At 36.0% G+C, this 17,007-nt stretch overlaps 1 protein-coding gene across 11 annotated transcripts in view; it reads left to right on the forward strand.

Annotated features, from left to right (window-relative positions):
- The window catches only part of TTN (titin), a 276,227-nt gene that overhangs the window by 123,275 nt on the left and 135,945 nt on the right, over nucleotides 1-17,007 (forward strand). For 3 of the 11 annotated variants that reach the window (XM_027556470.1, XM_027556480.1, XM_027556489.1), the window contains 27 exons: nucleotides 163-246; nucleotides 1,000-1,080; nucleotides 1,383-1,598; nucleotides 2,517-2,594; nucleotides 2,799-2,873; nucleotides 3,081-3,173; nucleotides 3,948-4,025; nucleotides 4,223-4,381; nucleotides 4,591-4,674; nucleotides 5,048-5,125; nucleotides 5,629-5,733; nucleotides 5,990-6,073; nucleotides 6,514-6,597; nucleotides 6,792-7,184; nucleotides 7,514-7,597; nucleotides 8,676-8,750; nucleotides 8,912-8,995; nucleotides 9,524-9,598; nucleotides 10,471-10,563; nucleotides 11,416-11,493; nucleotides 12,462-12,530; nucleotides 12,684-12,788; nucleotides 12,929-13,222; nucleotides 14,526-14,606; nucleotides 15,381-15,458; nucleotides 15,998-16,081; nucleotides 16,233-16,307. In XM_027556470.1, coding sequence (XP_027412271.1) covers nucleotides 163-246; nucleotides 1,000-1,080; nucleotides 1,383-1,598; nucleotides 2,517-2,594; nucleotides 2,799-2,873; nucleotides 3,081-3,173; nucleotides 3,948-4,025; nucleotides 4,223-4,381; nucleotides 4,591-4,674; nucleotides 5,048-5,125; nucleotides 5,629-5,733; nucleotides 5,990-6,073; nucleotides 6,514-6,597; nucleotides 6,792-7,184; nucleotides 7,514-7,597; nucleotides 8,676-8,750; nucleotides 8,912-8,995; nucleotides 9,524-9,598; nucleotides 10,471-10,563; nucleotides 11,416-11,493; nucleotides 12,462-12,530; nucleotides 12,684-12,788; nucleotides 12,929-13,222; nucleotides 14,526-14,606; nucleotides 15,381-15,458; nucleotides 15,998-16,081; nucleotides 16,233-16,307 — 2,967 coding nt within the window. The remainder of the gene's footprint in view (nucleotides 1-162; nucleotides 247-999; nucleotides 1,081-1,382; nucleotides 1,599-2,516; nucleotides 2,595-2,798; nucleotides 2,874-3,080; nucleotides 3,174-3,947; nucleotides 4,026-4,222; nucleotides 4,382-4,590; nucleotides 4,675-5,047; nucleotides 5,126-5,628; nucleotides 5,734-5,989; nucleotides 6,074-6,513; nucleotides 6,598-6,791; nucleotides 7,185-7,513; nucleotides 7,598-8,675; nucleotides 8,751-8,911; nucleotides 8,996-9,523; nucleotides 9,599-10,470; nucleotides 10,564-11,415; nucleotides 11,494-12,461; nucleotides 12,531-12,683; nucleotides 12,789-12,928; nucleotides 13,223-14,525; nucleotides 14,607-15,380; nucleotides 15,459-15,997; nucleotides 16,082-16,232; nucleotides 16,308-17,007) is intronic. The other 8 variants (XM_027556496.1, XM_027556505.1, XM_027556514.1 and 5 more) reach the window with 6 other exon arrangements.

The raw sequence follows: 17,007 nt of genomic DNA on the forward strand, positions 1-17,007 counted from the left end.
ACTAGTTATGGGTGTTGGTTTTTTGTTGTCACTGTTATCATTGTTTTCTGTTTTAAATCATGAAAATGTCAAGTCTTTTATGTTTGAGTTGCTGTTACACAACTACCATTTTGTGATTTGAATGAGGAAAACAATTCTTTAAAGTGAAATCTGTCTTTAAAGTGCCTGAGGAACCCAAGAGAGCTGTTCCAGAAGAGAAATTTCCAAAACTCAAGCCTAGAAAAGAGGAGGAGCCACCAGCAAAAGGTACACCAACTTTTCCAAAAATCAAAATAAGCTTATAAGTATTGAAACTCATCTAGTGGAATTGAGATCCTTAGACAAAATAATTTATGTATTACAAAGTAATTAATATACATATGCTACTCCATATCATCTCAAAACTAAACATTTCTGAATCCAGAAAATGTACTGAAATCTCTCTCTCCTCAAAAAAACAAAAACAAAAAATGAAACCTCACCCAAACGTGTAGATACTTTCCCTTAAAATGTACTTGTCTTTTAATGACTTTTTTTTTTTTTGGTCTATATACTGATTTCCTTTGCTGAAATGCTTGTTTTGTGTGGCAACCTTGGATGAAATTTAAAAATTTTAAAATCCTCAATCTTCTACATTGTGGTGGTAGAAGTTATGGAAATACCTCAGAATTAAAATGAAGAAACTATTCATGTAACATAAGTTTCTGTGTAATGGTTGTTTGATAGTCATTGTTTATGCTGTCAGTTATCTTTTTTAGTTCTCTTATAATTACTACTTGATCTTCCTGAAGTTATTCAATGTCTTTTAAGTATTAAGTAGCTTAGAAAAAAGCATTTATATATATGTTAGACCATGTTTATTTCTGAGGCCATTGAGCTTTCTTACCACTTAAATGAAACATTTAAGCAAGGAACATGGTTATGGTTATCTTTGTCATTGGATTTGTGCACACACAGGTTCTCTTAACACACATTATTTTGAATCTTGCAATTCACTTTCAATAATTACTCTTTTTAAAGTGACTGAACTCAGGAAAAGAGCTGTTAAAGAAGAAAAGGTATCCATTGAAGTTGCAAAACGAGAACCTCCGGCTGCTAAAGGTATATTGTGCTTTGACTAAATAATAAAATGAAGCACGAACCTATACAGCTCTTTGCCTGTTAGTTTCTAATTTGAGTCTCATCCTTCTGGCTTATCGTTGACTAAAGGCAGGGAATCTAACATTTGAATTTGTAACTAGCAACTGTACACTCTGTAATACCTTGGCCAGCGAAGGACAGTCAAGGTCTCCTATAACTAGTGCATGAGACCATTACCAGGACATGAAATCACAGCACACTGTCACCATGGTCCCTGTGGGCTTCAAGTACAATTGAAGCTACTGTTGTCAATATTGTTCCAGAAGTTACTGTAACAGCAGAGAAAGAATGGGCTTACACCAAAGAGGAAGAAGCTGTTTCAGTAGAACGGGAAGAAGAATATGAGGAATATGAAGAATATGACTATAAAGAATTTGAGGAGTATGAACCAACAGAAGAATATGATCAGTATGAAGAGTATGAGGAACGTGAATTCGAACATTATGAAGAGTATAAAGAACATGAGGAATATGTCACAGGTATGAGCAGAACTCTACACCACATTAAATATATGCAAATGACATTAGGTCAGGATAAAATTTTGAATACCCAAAGAAATTTGAAAAGAGCTTTGTTTTGTCTGGGAAACTCAGAATTTTCTTTCTTGGATAACTTTTAGGAAAACAAAATTCTCTATAAACTGTAAAGTTACTGTTAGAGTTTGGTTCTGGGCATAATCTGTTTCCCCTCTCCTTTTTGCTTTTACAAATATCAAACAAATGAAACTAAATTTCTTTCTCCAAAAGGCTAAGTCTGCCTGCAAGTGCCCTTGATCATTCCAATACATGACCAAAACTTTCTGAACTTCTCTCATCCTGAAGCTTGTTATTAACAAGCAGGATAGCCTATTGAGAAAACATCCTACCCTTAGAGCTCCCCTCATTAAGCATAACAAAGATTCCTTCAAAAATAAAGACAGGAAAGTCCAACACAAGCAATTGTGTTTTATCATTGTGCAGGTCAAATTTGTAGGAATAGGATTCTATTGGATTTCAGAATGCATCAATATTATTTCATTTATTCAATTTTTGGTGTTTCATAGCCTCACTTAGAGAATGTTCTATGTAGTTTTACAAATAGAATTAAAAACAAATATTATATGGAGAGGAGTTTAACCATGATGTTGTCTACCTCAAGTGAAATGATAATATGTAAAAGAGTCACAGTTACCTAGCTGAGGTAAATTAGCAAGGAGGAAATAGCAACAAAAGCTTGTTTAAGTCTTTTATACCTTATTCTACTTGAATCTCTAATTCTTACTCACCTCTCAAGGCTATGGCTATGCTGTAGATAAGATATATTATTTTAATCCTTTGTGTCCATTGAAGAACTATCATTTTTTTATGTCCTAACATAAAAATGTCTAACATTAAATACCCTGTATATATTTTTTAAAGAACCCGAGAAGCCCGTCCCAGTAAAGCCTATCCAGGAAGAACCAGTTCCCACAAAACCAAAGGCCCCACCAGCTAAAGGTAGAGTGAGAAAAACATTATTAGTGGTGAGACCTGTGGTTCTCACATGTCTGTCCAGCTACAAATCCATGTTGAAGTAGCAGTGTGCCAACCGTGTGTGTGTGGGATTCCTATGTTGTACGTCGTATTTCTTCATTGTTTTTCTTACTGCTCTTAAGAAGTCTGGATCAGGTTTTTAAATCTGTTAATGTTGATATTTTAAAGTGCCAAAGAAAGTGATCCCTGAAGAGAAAGTGCCAGTGCCCATTCCTAAGAAACTCAAACCTCCACCTCCCAAAGGTACATGGCAGCATGATGACTACCAGAAACATCTTTGTCACTTACATCCTATAAACGTGTCTTACTACCTTGTCTGATGTTCTTTGTTTTTACTGAATGTATTGTTTGGTGCTGATTCTTACCTTTCTCCATGTTTCGTAAATTTTTATTTACATGATATTCATGTGGGTTGGTTTTAATGGTCTTTAATAATTAATATCTTTAAAGCACGTGAAGAAGCAAAGAAAGTTGTTGAGGAAAAAATACAAATTTCAGTTATCAAACGTGAAAAAGAGCAGGTGACTGAACCCGCTGCTAAAGGTATAATTTCCTTCCTCAATTGTGGCCTTTTATAATGTCTCTCTTAAAACTTAAGCAGCTATGTTTTGCTTTTTTCCCTCACTGTTTTGTATCTTTTATATTAATTGTTAGATGGATATTGGATAGAAAAATCTATAAATACAGAATAAAAAGATAATGTTATCTTAAAAGGAAAAGTTATCGCAGAATATATCCGTAACTCCTTATGCAATGGCTGTCCTAACAGACAGCTGCAATGAATATAAAATACAATGTTTGGATTTAAAATCAGTGACCATTTGGCACATTCCTGACTTATCTAAATTGATGTAATGATATAACAATATACACCACCGTTTAAAATCTGTTTGTTGACCCTAAAGTCATTTTGAAGATTGAAGAAAGAGTTAACCCAGTATCTAACCATTTTCCCCTGCTTTTTACTAAGTAGCTCCTCTGCAATTTCAGACAGTATACTTACCCAGAAGTAAATTTAGCTTTTCAGTAAAGGATGTTTCATACAAGAAGAGATATCAGACACTAAGCACTACTTCACAATCTTGGGGTTTCCCCAGACCTCCTTGAGTACTTTTGTATGTTTTTATTCCAGTGAGGTTCAGAATCTGTTCCATGGAAAATATACAGTGTCTTTAGTTGAACAATATATATACTACTATATCTACTATAGGAGAAACACTAGCAAAATCATTTTATGTCCTTAAAGTACAATAGAGCAAGCATTAATTGGGTGACCTGTTTCTGAAAATAAAATTTCCTTATACTTACTGTTTCAAGTGCCCATGAAGCCCAAGAGGGTTGTCACAGAAGAAAAAGTACCTGTTCCTAAAAAAGAAGTAGCAGCACCTGTTAGAGGTACCTATATGTACTCTTCTTAATGTGTCGTTTGTCTTTTTTGGTATGAAATTCATGTTCAGTTCTATGTGTAAAGTTCTTCTGTGGGAAAGATGAAGCCTATTCCTTCTTCTATTACAAATGGCCATGTTCCTAATGTATCTTCATTTTATCAAGTAATTGGAAAAATATCCAACCTAAAAATAATGTCTTTAAAGTGCCTGAAGTACCTAAAAAAGAAGAACCAGAAGAGATTGCCTTTGAAGAGGAAGTTGTAACCCATGAGGAGGAATATTATGAAGAAGAAGAAGAAGAAGAAGAGTACATTCATGAAGAAGAGGAAATCATAACTGAAGAAGAAGTGGTACCAGTCAAAGGTAGATTACATCTCCTACCAAGGGATAAGCAGCAACATCTTTAGGGTCCAGTTTGGTTAAATTCTGGGGTATATTAACACCAATGACCAATTCTGCTTGTTATTAGGAAAAGACACTTATAGGGGCTGAAGCATGATTTCTGCAGTTGCTTTTCACATTTTATATCTTTTTCTGCAACATTTCCAAAATTCTTCATAATATCTTTAAAGTGCCTGAGGTACCCAAGAAACCTGTCCCAGAAGAAAAGAAACCTGTTCCTGTTCCCAAAAAGAAGGAAGCCCCACCAGCAAAAGGTACACCACCACTCATATCATGAGTGTATAAAAAACTTAGTTGCTTGGTCATGTTCAACTCTTTGCAACCCAGTGGCCTGTAGCCCACCAGGCTCCTCTGTCCATGGAATTCTCCAGGCAAGAATACTGGAGTGGGTTGCTGTTCCTTTCTCCAGGGGATCTTCCTAACCCAGGAATCGAACCCTAGTCTCCCGCATTGCAGGCGGATTCTTTACCAGTTTAATCTGCATCTAAATAGCCATCTTCTGAGTTCAAAACTTTTGAGTTGTTACATATCTGTTGTTTGAAACTGTCCTGTTGTTTGTTGCCTGTCCTTTGCGTGGATATGTTGTTACTGGTAGCAAGAACTTATCAATAAACAATATCTTTAAAGTGCCTGAGATTCCTAAGAAGCCTGAGGAGAAGGTTCCTGTGCCTGTTCCTAAGAAAGAGAAGGCTCCACCAGCTAAAGGTACATCTCTTTGTAACACATTAGTGGAATAATGTAATAATTTACCCATGTAGTATCACTTGGTGAGCCACATCTGTTCTTACCCCATAATGATATTAACAGTATTAATGCCAAGACAAAGACCTCCCAGCTGGTAACTGGAGCAGTTTATTGTGTATTCATCTCTGAATTTTACCATCAAAGCATACTGGTGATTGATGTTTGACTCCTCCTCTTTAGTGTCAAGTTCTTAGAATAAAATAAATTTTTATTGTAATATGAAGATGGGCAAAAATCATCATTTACCAGACATTGTGTGTTGTCTTTAATAGCAGTCTGCGTTTATTCAGTGTTCTTTATCTTAATTTTTGTGCATTTCCAGGCCTTTGTTTTGTGGCTATTATTATTTTCAATCTTCAAGTGAAATTGTTCAAATATCTATGATACTTCAATAGGCCTGAAATTGCTAAATTCTTACCTATGGGTGAAAAATGTGACACTAACCCAATTTTATGTCTTTAAAGTTCCTGAAGTACCCAAGAAACCTGTACCAGAGGAGAAAGTGCCAGTACCAGAGGAGAAAGTGCCAGTACCAGTTCCCAAAAAGGTGGAAGCTCCACCTGCCAAAGGTACATGAACTTACAATTTCATAAACATTTTTTACACTTAAAATTTGCACATGAGTAAATAATTAAACTCTGTGTTACTTGGAGATGCAATGCTTTAGTATTCCTTCATGGAAAAGAAAAGATTTTATTTTAAAAGTAAAATGCTTCCTGAAACAATGTGGTCATACTCTTATGACCTTGTCATAATCTTTTTGAGACTATGCTTGGATTCAAAGTTCTAGGTTGGATAAACTGTTTCTCTAATTATTTCTTAAAGTGCCAGAAGTGCCTAAGAAACCTGTGCCTGAGAAGAAGGTGCCGGTTCCTGCTCCTAAGAAAGTAGAGGCTCCACCAGCAAAAGGTACATCACTTCACCATGTAAACTAAAGTCCATGGGGAAAAAAAACCCCTTACATTTACATATGCATGCTCAGTCACTTTAGGTATGTCTGACTCTTTGCAACCCCATAGACTGAAGCCTGCCAGGCTCCTCTGTCCATGGGGATTCTCCTGGCAAGAATACTGGAGTGGGTTGTTGTGCCCTCCTCCATGGAATCTTCCCAACCCAGAGATCGAACCCAAGTCTCCTGCGTTGCAGGCGAATTCTTCACCATGAGCCACTGGGGAAGCCCAACATTTATATATATTCATATATAAATTCTCCCATAACATTATGTGGTTTAAACAATTGTCTGTCTTGTTAGAAATATTTAAGTCAGATATTTTGTGATTCTTTTTTATGTCTGTTGCTCTAAGACACATAAATGAACACATTCTTAAAGAAAAATAATATCTTTAAAGTGCCAGAGGTGCCCAAAAAGGTCCTCCCAGAAGAAAAGAAGCCAACACCTATTCGGAAAAAAGTGGAGCCTCCCCCACCCAAAGGTACATTAATCTCTAACAAACCCAAAACAAAAAGGCTAACTAACTGGCATTCTACAGCCTCACTAATTATAGTGACTTATGTGGGTAACAGTTGATGCTTTTTGACTACAGAATATTAGCTTTTCATGTTGTCCCACTGTTTTGAATATTGTACATAAAAGTGATGCTTGTCCAATTGACAAATATCTTTAAAGTGCCAAAGAAACGTGAGCCAGTTCCAGTTCCAATTCCTGCAGCTCTCCTCCGGGAAGAGAAAGTTGTACATAAAGAAGAAATTGTTGTTGAAGAGGAATTTATCCATGAGGAAGAAGAAGTTATCCTCGAGGAAGAAGTTCTGCCAGAGGAAGAGGAAATTTCACCCGAGGAAGAAGTTCCGCTAGAGGAGGAGGAGGAGGAGGAGGTTCTCCCAGAGGAAGAGGAAGTTCCTCCTGAAGAAGAGGAAGTTCCTCCTGAAGAAGAGGAAGTTCCTCCTGAAGAAGAGGAAGTTCCTCCTGAGGAGGAAGAATTTGTACCTGAGGAAGAAGTGGTACCCGAAAAAGAAGAAGTTCTTCCAGAAATTAAGCCTAAAGTGCCAGTACCTGCACGAGGTATAGCAGCTCTTCTTGAAGTCCTCAGACCTCTTTTGTGTTGAATTCTGTCTTTCCATCCTGTTGTTCATCTCTAATTTTATCTGTGATGCTATACTCTTTGTGTTTCCTACCATCTAAATCTTAGAGAACAGTCCAGACATGTGTGCTCTTACTGTTTTGTGTCTGTCTTATGTGTCTGTTTTTTGTAAGTAATCTGAGTGTCTTTTCAGATTCCATGGCATAGAACGTTATTTTGCTGTTTGTGGTCCTATTCTCATGTGTCTTTTCGTTGCATATCCAGTACTGCACATGTGATTTTTTAATGTTTTAAAATGAATGTTTTAAAGTGCCTGAAGTGCCAAAGAAACCGGTACCAGAGAAGAAAGTCCCTGTTCCAGCTCCTAAAAAAGTGGAACCTCCACCGCCTAAAGGTACACCTCCCCCAAGTACATACACATTCTTCATCCATAGTTTCACCAGGAAAATTATAGCAGAACTGGGATTTAGGAAACTTTATAAACTAGTCACATTAACTGCTGAAAATGTTCAAGAATTCTGGTATCCACTTTTCATTGGCTATAAAGCAGTATTCAGGAACAAAGATGAAGAGAAGTGTTAAAATTTCCCCCAAAGTTCTACCCAATTCCCTATAATTTTATTAAACATCATAATTTCCATATAGATATTTTACAAGGCCAAGTTATCAATGCAAAAAGCACCTGAAAAATGTGATAAACTAATCTTCCTAAACATCATCCTTCAATCATTTATATAAAGTGTCTTTAGAACATCAAGATGAAAATATAAAAGATAATGCATTTGTGAAAACACTGATTAATAGCGTATGTCTTCTGATACATACATATAAATGGTAGCCCAGCAGGTTTTGATTTTAGCCTTGAATATGTATCTTGCTGTGTTAGCCTGAGCAAGTCCTTTAACTGATCTAAGCCTAAAAAGTGAGGAAACTAATATCAGACCTAGTGGGCTCAGATATTATTGTGAGGATAAAAGAAAGTACGGTATATAGACGGACTCTATGATTGAATAAATAGTATCCAGATTTATCATATTCAATCAGTGCATAGTGTGCGACAATATATATTTATGCCTTAAAGCTCAATATTTTCTGCAAAATTTATGATATTACTACTTAAAATAAGCATGACCTTTCCACTACGTTAAATAGTCTTATAACCAACAAAACAGTAAAGCTGATCCTTTATTGGATTGTTAGAATTTAGAAATATTTTATAGATAATGATTTAATAAATTTCTAGTGACATTTAAGTGGATGAAATGATAGCGTCTATCCTCTGGTATTCAAATAGGTTGCTGATCCCTTCCTCTAAGACACCTAATTCTATCCTTACCTTTGGGGTCCCGACTTACACTACATCCCTGTCCTGAGCGACTGTTGCATGTTAGTCTCTCTCTGTGTGAACTTCTTGTGTTCTCTCTTTTTTGTCCTTTACAATAAATTCTTATCATTAAATGATGTCTTTAAAGTGCCTGAGGTTAAGAAGAAAGTGCCAGAGAAGAAAGTGATCATTCCCAAGAAAGAGGAGGTTCCTCCTGCCAAAGGTACTGCTCTTCCCAAGCAAATTAGACACTGCCATTTCTTTCTTCACCTGTAAATGCCAGAATGGCCCGTTTCCCAGTCTTGGTTAACATAACTTACAATATTGTGGTGTCCATTGTCTCTGTGTTCATGAAACTGAACTTACAAAATAATATCTTTGAAGTGCCCGTGGTGCCTAAGAAACCTGAACCAGAAAAGAAGGCGCCTCCACCCGGTCTTAAGAAAGCAGTGCCTCCTCCTGCCAAAGGTACATCACTCCCAACAGGGATGTGTTTGCGCCCCTCCACTGTGGAACTGTGATGCTCTTCACGTAGGGATGGATGTTCCACATAAGCGTTTGCTCTGTGTGCTCTGTTCTGTAGCCATCACTTGAAACTCTGCGGCACCCATATTTGTTCTATGTCAGTTCTTCTACTCTGTTTCCGTATTTTATGTTGATCTGTCCATGTATGTTGTCTGTAAAAAAAAAAAATAAAAATACTAAACATATATCTTTAAAGAGCCTGAGATAACCAAGAAACCAGTCCCTGAAGTACCCATTGCTCTTCCTAAAAAAGTAGGGGCTCCAGCAGTAAAAGATAGAATGGTGTTTATCTTGAACCACCAGCCTTTGATTTTTGTCTCATTAACAATGCTGTGAAATGTCAGTGTTTCATCTGGTGCATGTGTATTCTGTTATTAGTTCTCTTGTGTTGAAAACTGGGGAACTTGGGTCTTTATGTGCTCCTCCTGGTTCTTGCATTTTAAGTGCCTAAAACAATCAATATCTTTTAAGTTCCTGAGGTGCCTAAGAAGGTGGAAGAAAAACGAATCATTGTCCCTGAAGAAGAGGAAGTTCCACCAGTTGAAGGTAGATGACTTTTTAAGAAAACAGCATTTTCAAAAGCGTTACCATCTTATTTTGTCTAATATTTTCAAGAGGTATATGCATACTTCACTCCAGAAAATAAACATATTCGGACTCTACCAGAAAATATTCTTTACCTAGTAGAAATTGGATAGGCAAAACAAAACCATTTGAATCTCTTTTCTTACATGTGTGATTGTTTGTTGTTTGTTTGTTTTACTTTAATGAAAATCTTTGAAGGGAAACTGTTTGCCATCACATGACTTGGTTGGTAATTGTGGGATTAGCTTCTCCAAGAGGAGTGCTTAGTTAAACCTGAGTAACTGGTACAGAAAGTCTGACTTTGACTCCTAAGTGAATGTTTGACTTCAAAAAAATCCACCTCCATTAAAAATAATAATTTAAATTGAATTCTTTCTGAAGTCCTAGAATTGTGGGAGAGTGACATTGAAACATGTAGAATATCATGTAAGAAACGAGTTGCCAGTCCAGGTTCGATGCGCGATACTGGATGCTTGGGGCTGGTGCACTGGGACGACCCAGAGGGATGGTGTGGGGAGGGAGGAGGGAGGAGGGTTCAGGATGGGGAACACATGTATGCCTGTGGCAGATTCATTTTGATATTTGGCAAAACTAATACAATTATGTAAAGTTTAAAAATAAAATAAAATTAAAAAAAAAAAAATTCTAGGAAGGGCCTACTGTATTTTGAAGACTCAGTAAGGCTTTTTTCAAGGATGAATGAGTTTTCACATGTGTTTAGAAGGCTGAGTTACCTATGCTGATCACACAACCTCAGTTTTCAGATGTATCATTTTAGTCTAATATCCAAATGGGTTAGAAAAATAATTTACAAAATAATAATCTTTTTAAAGTGTTTGAGGAGCCTGAAGAGCCTATTCCAGAAGAGGAGATCCCAGAGGAAGCACCTATCGTAGAGGAGGTTGAGGAGGAGGCGCCACCTAGAGGTACAGCTGATTTTATGGATTGGACATTTCGTTCGTTATCTTTCCCAGAGGTCATCTAAACCTAATACTCAATGGCACCCCACTCCAGTACTCTTGCTTGGAAAATCCCATGGACGGAGGAGCCTGGTAGGCTGCAATCCATGGGGTCGCTAAGAGTTGGACACGACTGAGTGACTTCACTTGCACTTTTCACTTTCATGAGTTGGAGAAGGAAATGGCAGCCCACTCCAGTGTTCTTGCCTGGAGAATCCCAGGGATGGGGGAGCCTGGTGGGCTGCCGTCTATGGGGTCGCACAGAGTTGGACACAACTGAAGTGACTTAGCATATTAGCATACTTTACTTACATCGTATCTGTGATAAATTGAAGATTACTTATGATAAGCACCTGAAACTCTGTGTCCCTTTTCTTTGCCCAACTTGTTCCACTGCATTTGCAGTACAATTAGAATGAGAGAGAGAATTTTATGTTATTGACACTTTGATTTTTTCTGGTCAGCTGCTATTGTAATACTTTCTCCTAGTTTTCAATCCTTAGTTTTTTTCCTTCAGTAGGAAAGTGGGGGAAAACCTATTTCTATGGTGTTTGCCCTTGAGAATAATTCTTAGGCTTTCATTGCTAAAGACTATGACAGTCCTTTGCATAGTTTATGCAAACCTTTGTTTGCTTATAGGATTTCCAAGTAATATTCCTCTCACCTTTAGAGTCAGTACTTCATATGTGTAATTACCATGTAGGTTGCTAATATCTTTTGTAAAATAAATCAATGTTTTGTGTTTGGATTTTTTTTTGTATATGGTAGTTCTGTTTATTGCATGTCATTTTTCAAAATGTCTGTAAAATATCTTTTAAGTGCCCGAAGTGGTTAAGAAAGCAGTACCTGAAGCACCTACTCCTGTTCCTAAAAAAGTGGAGGCGCCACCAGCTAAAGGTATAACAAATCCTTTTACGAAAGATAATAATATCTTTAAATTCTTATCCATCTTCTTTTTAAAAAACAAAAGTATCTTCTTTCACTGCTTTCTTAGAGTCATTTAAATAGAGAGCTTATGAAATTAATTAAGAACCTGTAAAAATATAATTCATTCGATTGTTTTAGCATTTTGCAATGTTAATGAATTATTATTTGTATGTATGTATGTGTGTGTGTGTGTGTGAATTATTCCAGAACATTCTTATTTTAAATAGCTGGGAATTTTAATGTTAATAGTACATCTCTCAATACTTATATACATTACAGTGGATCTTTATTCTCAACATTCCATTCCTAGATTTTATTAATTATATAAGTAGAATGTTCTCATATAATTATTACAATAATTATATCTGCAGTATTTTTTATGGGGGATATCTATTCTAATACTTAGATAATAATTATTTTAAAGAGCCTAGTGTTCCTTTTGTGATATCTGACCAGAGTATTCAAGGTTATTACAAAGCAACTATTTCTCTTTGCCTCCTAATTAGGCTGATGCTTCAGTAGCCTCCTAATTGTTTAGGTTATGCTGTCTCTATCACAGTAGAGAGCCTCAGCAGACGTGATAGTGCCCAGCAGAATGTGACACCTGTATTGAGGCTTAAGTACTTCATGAGGATAATCACTTAAAAAAAGCCTTCATGAAATTAAAAATAGTAGAATCAGGCTCAATATTGATAATCCCTGCTATTAAAAACAAAAAGATGGCACAGGTTTCTTGTGGACATGCCTTCTTCTAAGGTATGAATAGCACAAATGAGTGAAGACATCTTTATTGCCTCTAAATTTGGTGTCCAATTTTACAGTACAGAGTGACTTCTTAAACTTTGATTGTTGTAATATTGATGCCAATTCTGATGTTTTTATTTCATGTTTATCATTGAGTATTATCAGCTAACTGTAAATGCCTAATATCTTTAAAGTGCCGAAGAAAGTTCCTGAGGAAAAACCACCAGTTCCTGTTCAGAAAAAAGAGGCCCCTCCAGCTAAAGGTACATCTTTTCTTTTTAACCTCAACTTTCTTATAATCTCTTTTCATTAAGAGTTTTATGTTTTATGTCAACGTGTCTTGATTGTACTTGATGTCTTTTGCTTATGAAAGCTTGTTCTTCACAGTCTTAAATATTAAAACTATGTCTTTAAAGTGCCCGAAGTACCAAAGAAAGTCCCAGAAAAGAAAGTCCCAGAAAAGAAAATCCCAGAAAAGAAAGTCCCTGTGCCTAAAAAAGAAGTTGTTCCCCCAGCTAAAGGTACTTTGGGGCAGATCTTTGATGTCCTTGTATCGTTGCATGAAAGCTTTTCTCAGTTGTTTCTCTTTATATTTTGAATTTACATCTTCATTTTTCCTGTGCTTAAAAAAATGAGCCTCTTAAAATAGATGCTTTTTCAGGGAGAGCTGTCCTTGAAGAAAAAGTATCTGTGGCTTTCCACAAAGAGGAAGTAGTAGAAGAAAGAACAGAATTAGAAATAGTGGAAGCACAAGAAGAAGCTCTTGAAGAAGAGTTCCATGAGGTTGAAGAGTATTTTGAAGAAGAAGAGTTCCATGAGGTAGAAGAATTCCTCAAAGTAGAAAAGTATAGAGCAGAAGAAGAAGTACACAGAGCTGAAGAAGTCCATAGGGTAATAGAAGTTTTAGAGGCTGAAGAAGAGGAAGTATATGAAAAACCCAAAGCTCCACCGAAAGGTATAGAGAATTATACAGATATTCAAATTGTTATATGTTGCCCTAACTTCTTTTTTTAAAAGTAAATGTCATGTTCAGTTTGGACATTAGAAATTCACTTATTTTCCTTGACAAAATCATGAAATACTTGAAGTATGAGTTTACTTGATAACAATGATTGACACAGAGTAAAGATTAACCAGAGTATAGTTTTAGGCAATTAGATACTAATATCTGATATCTACTTTCCTGAAGAGATAAGAAAATTCACTGTATGAATTTGTGGATTCTTTTTAAATTCCAAGTAAGAATATTACATGATTGTTGCTACTGCTGCTAAGTCGCTTCAGTCGTGTCCAACTCTGTGCAACCCCATAGACGGTAGCTCACCAGGCTCCCCCGTCCCTGGGATTCTCCAGGCAAGAACACTGGAGTGGGTTGCCATTTCCTTCTCCAGGGCATGAAAGTGAAAAGTGAAAGTGAAGTCACTCAGTCGTGTCCGACTCCTAGCGACCCCATGGACTGCAGCCTACCAGGCTCCTCCGTCCATGGGATTTGCCAGGCAAGAGTACTGGAGTGGGGTGCCATTGCCTTACAGGTTCCAAAATAACTAGCCAGTGTTATCAGTTGAATAAAAAGAAACTCCTCAGTGCACTGAGGAACTTATAGTCGAGGCAAAACAGCTGTTGCTTTGTTAGCAATTCAACCAGCTATTCACACACGGATAATTACATATCCAAAGCTTCCACCATTTTATATTTTCAAGAGAAACAACATTAAGAAAGGAAATGAAGTGTGGTAGCAGCACCTGCATTCTAGTATATTCTGAGAATAAACTTACAAATATTTCCTCTACAAGACCACTCCAGTTTTTGAACAAGTTAATCATATGTGTATAATAGGAAGGAGGGGCTTCCCTTGTGATTCAGCTGGTAAATGCGGGACTCCTAGCAATGCGGGAGACCTGGGTTTGGTCCCTGGGTTGGGAAGATCCCCTGGAGAAAGGAGCGGCTACCCACTCCAGTATTCTGGCCTGGAGAATTCCATGAACTGTATAGTCGTTGGGGTCATCAAGAGTCGGACACAGCTGAGCAACTTTCACTTTCAATAGGAAGGAATGTGTATGTGCTTAGTATACATAGTAAATTTACAATCTAGATGAAAGTTAGCAAAATCAAGTCTTTTTTGGAAGTAGGTCTGATGTAAATTTTTAAAATATAAATAGAGAAAGCATCTTACGAGCCCTCATTGTACTAACTTTGGTCATTGAGCACAATTACACTTCAGAAGTTGGTTCTAAACCGAAACACTAATATCTTTAAAGGGCCTGAGATATCTGAGAAAGTCATCCCTCCAAAAAAACCACCCACTAAAGTTGTTCCTCGAAAAGAGCCACCAGCTAAAGGTATTTTATTGGTGAAAAATTACTTACCTAATTTTACATGCAGTAGCAGCTTGGCAGCTTTACAAGTTTGCATTCTCCTTGATGTTTTTCTTCTGTGTTTTGTGTTTTTGGAATGTCTAAAACAAACTAATATCTTTAAAGCAGGTGAGGGGTTAAAGAAAGTTCTATCAAAAAATAGTCACTGTTAAGAATACCCAAAATGAATATCACTACTAACCAAATAGTGAACCCAGTTTTCCTCTTTTGGTGCTCTTTGATTTTATATTCACTAATATGCTTATTGATAAATCCCTGTCTTTATGTTGATTATTAATTTTAATGACCCACTAGATATAAATATATCATGACTTTGTGTTTGATGTCCTTGCTTTGTTCAGGTTTTTAAACTTCTTGAATTTCACAACATAAATAAGAAATAGTATTTAATAAATAATATATACTTATATCTTTAAAGTCTCTGAAGCATTTAAGAATGTTATCACTGAAAATGCCAATTATTCCAACAAAACAGGCGAAAAAAGCAGAGAAGATGTCTTACTCATTTTTCTTATCAAGTTCTTATGACTCTTACATGAGAAATTCCCTTGGATTTTTTTGTTATTGTTTGTGTTATCAAAATTCAACTCATATTAATTACTGTAATGTACCTGATAAAGCGATGTCTGTATTTTATATTGTGGCTGTGTTCTGTTCTGTGTTTACATTTCTCGTGTGCTCTGCTTGTTAAAAATCTTTATGAATGTTCAAAAGTAAATTATTGCTATATCTTTAAAGTACCTGAAGTACCCAAGAAAATCGTGGTAGAAGAAAAAGTACATGTTCCTGAAGAGCCCAAAGTTGCACCAGCTAAAGGTATCTGCCTTTGCTGATTCACCACTAACACAAAACTCCCTTTTATTCACTTATTGCAATGAAGAATGAGAAAGCTCATTCTCCCCTCAACACCACAAAATGGCTGAATGATGTAAATTTCAATTTATGTCCCACAACATAATCCTACCTTTTGCAACAGCCTTCAGGGAACACAGACCTAATCCTAAATGTTGTTATTATCTGTACTGAACCTCTTCTTAAGCAGTATTTAAATGTTGACCCCTCAACCTCTTTTTCAAAAATAATTCATGTCGGAAGCTATTGTCAAGTAGCTTTAGAAACAAACATGTTCCGAATGACGATAGAAAATGATGCTATATTCAAAGGGCGAAGTCTTTCTAATATGGCAAATCAAGGATTCATCAACAAGGCAATCCAGAGAGATGCACTCACTGTGTTTGGATGACTCCTAATTTGGGGATTTTTGATATTCTCCTTGTTAAATGCCCCTTTTTGTCTTGATATTTTATACCCAATGATGCACTTCTTAAAAATAAAATGAACAAATATCTTTAAAGCTCCTGAAGTACCCAAGAAAATTGTTCCAGAAGAAAAAGTTCGTGAAGCTGTTCCTAAAAAGCCTGAAGTTCCACCAGCTAAAGGTATACAGTGATGCTAATCACAACAGGAAATAACACTGTGTCTAAGTATTCATGGTTTACAGTGAGTGTGAGTGATATATTTGTATTTTGTGTCTTTATATTCTTGCTATATTAGTTATTTATTGCAATTAATATACTAATATCTTTGAAGTTCCTGAGGTGCCTAAGGAAAGAATTCAAGAAGAAATATCACGCATAGTTCTTTCTGAAGATGCAACAACTTACAGTGAGTGTAGAAAAATTGGTGGTTCTCTTTGGTTTGTCTGAGTTTGTCTTCATAGCTTTTAAAAGTAAATGTACTAATATCTTGAAAAAGCCCAGCATGCCCAAAATATTTGGCTCAAATTAAATAGTTTGAATGACTGTTTGCCTCAGACAAGGTATATTTCCTTGCCAATTTAAAAAACAAATAGTCCAAAAAAAAAAAAATCCTTTATGTATACCATTGCCCAATTTTAGAAAGTCATTTGTCTTGTTGAATTTATCATTGTCTTGTTAATGTGATCTCTGTAAAAACGTCTTCTGTTTCTAAGCAATTCATTTTCTCAAACCGTAAGGTAACTTTCCTTAACTTCATAATAATATTTTACTTAGATATTGTAGAATCAAAATACTTCACCATTAGTATTTTTTACTTTTTGCAATAATTGTTGGAAACACTTTGGCAGTGCTGCTCAAATACCCATAGATTTATAAGGCCATTATAATTGCAAAAGAATCCTCAAGTCATTTTTGGTTTTGCTATTATGCAAAATTATGATTAATTTAAACAGTAAAATAATATGAGTAATAAAATATTCTAAGTAGAATGCTATTTAATAATCTGAAGAGTGAAAATGCCAGTTTCCACTTATTTGAATCTAAAATTTAAATCCAGTTTTTGTCAACCTATAATAATAGGTTGGGATAAAAATATATGACGACTC

Source organism: Bos indicus x Bos taurus, chromosome 2 (genome assembly GCF_003369695.1).
Source record: "Bos indicus x Bos taurus breed Angus x Brahman F1 hybrid chromosome 2, Bos_hybrid_MaternalHap_v2.0, whole genome shotgun sequence".
NCBI classification, from domain to species: domain Eukaryota; kingdom Metazoa; phylum Chordata; class Mammalia; order Artiodactyla; family Bovidae; genus Bos; species Bos indicus x Bos taurus.